At 46.8% G+C, this 7,093-nt stretch overlaps 1 protein-coding gene across 1 annotated transcript; it reads right to left on the bottom strand.

Moving 5' to 3' along the window:
- Positions 1-358: 358 nt before the first annotated feature.
- LOC123577823 (predicted GPI-anchored protein 58) lies at positions 359-4,569 on the bottom strand. The gene is made up of 3 exons (XM_045440113.1): positions 4,561-4,569; positions 3,725-4,400; positions 359-658 (listed from the first exon to the last, which is right to left on the bottom strand). The coding sequence occupies exons 1-3, from the start codon at positions 4,567-4,569 to the stop codon at positions 486-488; spliced, it is 858 nt and encodes a 285-aa protein (XP_045296069.1). The 3' UTR covers positions 359-485.
- Between the last annotated feature and the right edge of the window lie 2,524 nt (positions 4,570-7,093).

Raw genomic sequence — 7,093 nt, 5'->3', positions numbered from 1 at the left:
CATGAGCAATGTGTAGGGTGCCCAGCACAGGCCAAACACACATGATGATGGCTAGCCACCTGGCCACTTGCTTAATCTGGAAGAGCTGCAGGCGGCTGGCCAGTGAGCTGGCGAGGTCTGGCTGTCTCTGGGCAATGCAGACACTCTTGCTGGCCCTGTAGTTGTTCTGTTGCCAGTGTGCTGCTTTGGCTTGGATGTCTACCTGCAGAGGTGGTAAATCTTATGTCCCAGGGATATCCAAGGAAAGACCCTTGTGTCTGGGGGAGAGTACCTGGTCTCTCTTCTTCCTGCTCCTCGTCTCAACTAGTTTAACAAAAAGTATAATGTGTTTTTTCTTCCCTGGAAGTTCATCTCCGAGTTGTCTTGGCTCTGGGCAATGTTGTTCCTCCTCAGGGAGGTGCGCTTCTGAATGTTGATGTAGATGCTCAAGTTGAAGTAAGTGACGCTGATAAAGGGAGTGAAGAATTCGATGATGGAGGTCGTCATCAGGAAGTACCTGTTGTAGAAGAACTCAGCATAGCACTCCCCCCGAGGCAGGATGCTCCTTTTGGCCACATATGCCCAACCGATGATGGCAGGTCCATAGACGAGGAATGCCACCACCCACCAACTCGAAAACAATATTCCTGGTCATGCCCTTCTGAGCTCTGTAAGTCACCTAAAAGGAAACAGCAGAGGCCGGTAAGAGGGGAAGTTGAGGCACCTTCACTCACTCAGCCTGGTACAGCATGGTGCCAATGGTGAGGTCGGATATTAGTTGTTGAGCTAGCCAGTGTCTGGGGGCTGGGAGAGGTTCTACTTCCCTATCAGCCAACTCTTCCCTAGCTCTACTCTGCCACTCCAAGGGGCCTCCGTGCAATGGGTGAAAAGCCTCCCTCTTCCGGACACAACTCAAAGTCTGCCCATTTGGATGTTAGTGGTATTCCTCCACGTATGAAAGCATACATTTTCAACACCTCTGAGAACATGTATACATTATATACATAATTCGCTCAACATCCACAAATGGAATAGCACTGTGTTGCACCGTGCTTCTTCTTCCAACTTTAAGTACATCCTGCTGTTAACTTTATGTGCTCACTCTGTATTTTTATTTTTGATCAGTCCAGTCCCACCTACTGTTCCTGTAGGTGGCACAAGGTCTCAGTGACCAAGAGTAGAGGCTCTGGAGTCAGGTGGCTTGAATTTAAATGTCCACTATCACTTGGCTAGCTGTTTGTCCTAGGCAACTTAGTTAACCTCTGTGTGCCTCAGTTTCTTCATGTATAAGATGGGACACCTTTACCTGGACCACAGGGTTGTCATAACCCTATGTATATCAGCTCTTGGATATAATCCATATAAAGTTCTTTAAACAGTATCTGACTTAAAATAGGCCATCAAATATTACCTATCATTCTTACTGAGCATAAAAATATCTGTAAGGGCAGAAGCATGAAATAAATGTTCTTGGCTTTTTCTCCCCTGTATCTTTGGTGTGCAGAAAAAGTTGAGATGGTGAGAGATAACTGTGAAAATGAAAGGTTCTTTGAAGATTGGAGAGATGGGCATTTTCCCCCAACTGGGCTGCCATATTGAAGACCCTTTGGGAATGTGTGTCACTGAAGCAGAAGACCCAGCCCTCTACATGGTTCAATGCAGAACATTTAATACTGCTAATTAGGCCATCTTACTCTGTATGCCCTCAGTGTACCCCAAAGCCTTTCATTCATAGCAAAGGAAACCTAATCGCCAATGGATTACAGGAGAGTGAGCCCAAGTAATGTTTACTTTGGGCTCATTTAGAAAGTGCCACTTTAAATGATGTTGGTACTTAGGAAATTATTTTGGTCAAATACAGTGAAAATGTAATAAACAGTAACAGAGATGAGAGACAGGGATGAGCTGGTCTAGAGCAGTGACGAAAGACAATGAGTCTCATTCTTGGTTGTACCTTCTAATACCTTATAATCACCTGATGCCCTTTTTAAAAATGCCAAGCTTGCCCCCCACCTCTAAGCCCATTAAGTCTAAATATGTAATAATAATAATAATAATAATAATAATAATAATAATAAAGTGCTTCCCAAATGGGTTGGAAATTGCAGCTGGAAAAAGCAAATTGCCTGAGTGCCACAGAGTGGACTTAGCAATGGATGGCTCTATCTGCCAAAGCTTCTAATTTTCCTATAGTGAACATAGATTACTTGAACAAAAGATAAAAGGAATTTTCGTAAAAGCCCCAAAGGAAAATGCTTTAAATGCAGTAAAAATGCTTTTTTTTTTTCCTCTTATGTCTCATTTAAGGTTCAGTTTTGCCCCAGATGATTAATTTCTTTGGGTCTTATCATCCCTGTGTGCAAAATAGGGATAAAAATCTTTAGTTTCTACCTTACAGGGAGGTGAGGACCAAAAGAATTAGCCATCATAGAGGTTAGAGCCAAAGGGCTTTTAACCCCTCACTTTCCTAATGGAAAACAAGTACACAGAGGTGCTGTGATGTGCCAAAGGCACACAATGTGTTGTGTCTTAAATCAAGAGTGGACCCTAGGTCTCCTGACTCCTGGACCAGCCTAAAAAGCACCACTGTGAGTGCAATGTACTTGTGATTGCTCATGCAAACCCTTCCCTTTGCTATCTGCTCTGGAAATACTGAAGTATTTTCCCTTCCCACCCAGCACTGTTCTTGGGGAGGCAGCCATGAATACTTACCAGGGAGGACAAAAAGCCACTTGGCACCCATATTACCTTTACACCAGGCCTTGAATGTGGACTTTGGATCACGCCTCCAGATGAGGTTATGCTTTCATTAAATCAGTACCTATGCCTAGCACTGTTACAAGCAAGCACTGGGAAAACATCAGGTAGCAAGACCCCTGCCCCCTTAGAGCTTGGGTTCTAGTGAAGAAGACAGACCTCGAATACAGTGTCCAGCCGTGATAAGCATGAGTATAGCAGGGAAGGAGAACTGGAGAAGGTGAGGGCTGTTATTTGACACAGATGACCAAGGAAGTCTCTGAGGAGGTGACAGTTGAGCAGAGGCATGGACTCAGGGTGAGAACAATGGATGGAAAGAGAAAGATGCCTTAATAGGACTTTACGTTTGCATCCTTCCTGACCATACTCATGACCATAACACCTAGGGTACACTTTATAAGGATAAAAATAAATCATGTGAAAGGCACAGTTTATATTGCATTTTAACTCTTTAATTTGTTAAATGTATTTAAAACGGATATCAGTATTTGTAACCTAGTTTTAGCATCTCCTTTTCTTTTCCCTTTGAATATCTGGGGTTCTGAAAATACATGGAAATCGTATGGTGGTTTCTCTCCGTCACTAGCCCAGCAACTCCAAACCCGACTGTGTCCCTGGCAGTCCTCCACGCCAGCGGGTTTGTGTAGAACTTCTGGCCTTCTTTCCACCCTGGTGACAGAGGTGAACCTGTCATAGCTGATGAGGACAATATTGAAGGCCAAGGAGGCTCACCAGGTAATCCATCACTAGTCACAATTTACACAGCTCCTTCCCGAACTTCCACTCCCCGGACAGGACGTAGGGGATGTACAGTGGGATGCAGAAGCCGCCTGCGGACACAGGGGAGCGGTGGCCCGGCCGCCGGGCTGCCAGCTCCAGCCTGGCCTGGGGTGCCCCAAGGCGCCCCAACTCTCGAGGGAGACTTTCGAGCGCAGTGTTCTCCTCTGCAGGGCTACTTGTATGCCGCCGGTCCCTAGACCGCACTCACCCACCAGGAGGTCGGCGACAGCCAAATTGAGGAGGAAGTTGCCGCTGGAGCGCAGGCTGCGGTCCACGGCAAAGACCACCACGATCAGTGAGTTGCCCAGCACCGTGGCCAGCGCCAGCAGCGCCCTGAGCGCCGCCAGCAGCGCGGCCACCGGCGCCGAGAAGTGGCCGGCGTGCGTCCGGAGTGTAGCCCTGACTGGAGCCCCAGCCCGGTAACGCACGCGTTGCCCGATGCGTTCGGCTCCATGCTGTAGGTGGCAGGGATGCCGGGGGCTGGCGAAGGGAGCCCGTGGGCAGGGGGCGCGCGGCTGGAGCCGGCGCCTGGCCGGTGGGGATCTAGGGGGCGCAGGGGGAGGAAGTGGGGCGGAGAGACGGCTGCCTGCAGCCAGCACAGGGCTGGGACGCTGGGGACCTGGCCCCTGGCCTGTAGGGTAGGGACCACCAGTGGGCTGGGTCCGGAACACCTGGGGCGGGGCCGGAGTCGGGGTGCCTAGTTGGGGACAGCCGGCTGGCTGGGGAGCAGCTGAGAGCGGGGAGTAGCCAGGGGACTGGGGTGGGAGGAGTCGGGGACCGCTGGCGGTGGGGCAGGGGACCCTGCGGGGCAGGGGCGGGGGGAGGTGGAGCGTTCGCGTTGCGCCGCCGTCTAGCTCCCCTCGGCGAATGCAAGGAGGTTGAGTCTTCCAAGCAAGTTGTTACTACTATTTTCCCGAACAGGAATAGTTTTGTTTCATTATGTTTTATCGTAAAAGTAGTATGTGCACTTATAAAACAAGCAATACAGAAGGGCATCAAGTGGAAGTAAAATTTCTACCGTTATCTCCTCCCTGAGATACCCACTTTGAACATTTGGGTTTAAATCCTTCCAGGCTTCATGCCCCCCCCCCTTTTTTTTACCCCCCAACTCTTCCCTCCTCCACAGAACTAGACAGACAAAACAAACATGCAAAAAACCCAAAACGCATAGATTTGGGGTGGGGGGTGGAATGGGGTTTGGCTATTTTGATTTATAATCTGCTTTTTCTCCCCATGAAATAATAAATCTGGACATTTCCCCACATCCATACGGAATACAGGTAACCATTATTATCTTTAATGATATCATTTTTCCATTATATGGATGAGCATATTTCTCCAATTTGTTGATAGACAACTATCAATTGTTTCTGTTTTGTTTGATTTTGCTTGTGTATCTTTGTTCACTTATCTACATAATTTCCTCAGGGGAAATTAATGGAAACAGAATTGCTGGGACAAAAGGAATGCAATAGTATAAAATACTATTTTACAACATGTTGCCAGGTTGTCAGGTTGGTAGAAAAGTTGTTCTAATTTACCATTGAAAAAGCCATTTAAAATTTTTTTTCACAGTGGTGTGACACTGAATACAGGAAACTTCAATTACAATAGAGGCAGGAGGACAAGGGACACCTGTTAAGCATCTTGATTTCAGCTCAGGTTTGTGTGAGCCCCACATCACGCTTTGTGCTGACAGTGTGGTACCTGCTTGGGATTCTCTCTCCCTCTCTCTCTCCCCCTCCCTTGCTCACTCTCTGTCTCTCTCTCAATTAATTAATTAATTAATTAATTTAAAAAAATAAAATAGAGGCAGGAGGCCAGAAGGGGAGATCTCACCCCTTATCAACTCTAGGACAATTGCAGATCCCAACAGAAAGATCCATGCCTTGCATTTTCCAACAGGAAGAAACCTACTTTATTACCCCAGCAAGCAGGAGGAAGATTTTTCTCCTTGCTCAACAGCAGACTAGCCAATGAGAAACTGCCACAACTTAGCCAATGAGAAACTGTAATCACCCTTCTCAGTTTCCTCTAATGGACTTTTATCCAAAGCTGCCCCTCCCAACTTCCCTTTCCCCTATAATGTTCCTTTCCTTTGTTCTCTGGACTAGCCTATGATTTTGCTTTGGCTTGCATGTCCAAATTGCAATTCCTCTGCCATTTCTGAATAAACCCATTTTGCTGGTAAAGTAACTGGTTGTTTTTATTTTCAAGGTTGACAGTAGGTAGTGATTGTGTGGGGTCTTAGTTTGGCTTCCTAGAGCTCCCTCTCACCTTAGCCCCTTTGTTTCTCCAGCATAGATAGTCCTTCCCTGTGGCGAATTGGCTCAGAGTGGACTACCTGTCAGGACTACTAGGACTGGGAGTAATGGCCTCTTAGAGAGGGGGAAGAGGTTGGAAGACTGTACCTTAACACTTTTATCACCGGGGTTGGGGCAGAATCTGTCAGGAAGCTCCTCCCTGTGGTTTGGGGTGTGTGGGCATGGGGAGAGGTATGTGTAAAGAGGGGATGTGTATAAATTATGCAGATGGCAGCTGCTTTATCTGTCCTGTTATTTGCCTCTTGCAGACCAGTTTGTTCTGGTGGTGGGAAAAGTGACCCAATGTCACGGATACAAATTCTTGGGCCACAGAGCAGGGATGGGCCCTTGGGGATTATTTGTGCAATGACTCTCAAGCTTTTTGAACCACAACCCACCTAGAATATACTGTTTACATTATAACCCAATGTGTACACATACTGTACACATGTGCATGTACACACATATTGGTGAGGAAAAAGTAAAACAAAAACAGTGACTGCCCTTAGTATGATGCATTCTGATATTTTTGGTTCTACTCTATGTAGATTTTATGTTTTATTATTAGTTTTTAAATGCTGGTCTTGACCCACTACATTTATTTTGTGATCCTCAACTGGCTGTCAGCCTGCATTTGAGAAACAGTCATCTAGTTAATCTAGTTGAATCCACTCATTTTACACATGGGAACATGGGCCAGAATGGGAAGATACTCAGTTGAGGACATCCAGGGAGTTATGGTTGAGCAGAGCTGGTTCCAGACTGATGTTGACAGACATGGCCAGCAGAGAGATGACTGTCCCTCTCGTGGCAGCAATGATGTTTGAGGCAGGAAACAACTCTGATGATTGAGGAAGAAAGAAACAAGCCAGCATTTATCTCCTTTCTTGTCTACTAATTGCCTCTTCATTTGCTGAAAAGATACTTTGGGCTTGGTGGAAATGACACTTGGAGCAGATTGATGGGCCCCTCTCCCACCAACCAGGGGCTGAGAATCCATCTAGGCCAGTTTAAATAGGAAAAGTGATGGCAGGTCATGTAGAAGATGCAGGTAGTACTACTCCTGTTGTCTGTCTGTAAGAAGACAGGAGAATGGGGTCTAGCAAGCATATACTTCTCCCTCCCCTTCAGGTATTGGGTAGCTAGAGGACCATGCTAAAGAGTTAATCCCTGTTTGTTGTGTATGTGTGCTACATTTGTTTCAGAGGGCCAGGCTATACCTTCACAGTGCCTCAGGGGCTGGGATTCCTGCAAAGAGCCTTAGGGTTGACACT

The sequence above is a fragment of the Leopardus geoffroyi genome, chromosome E2 (genome assembly GCF_018350155.1).
Source record: "Leopardus geoffroyi isolate Oge1 chromosome E2, O.geoffroyi_Oge1_pat1.0, whole genome shotgun sequence".
NCBI lineage: Eukaryota > Metazoa > Chordata > Mammalia > Carnivora > Felidae > Leopardus > Leopardus geoffroyi.
The sequence above is the reverse complement of the archived record's forward strand: the minus strand, read 5'-3'. Positions and strand labels throughout refer to the sequence as shown.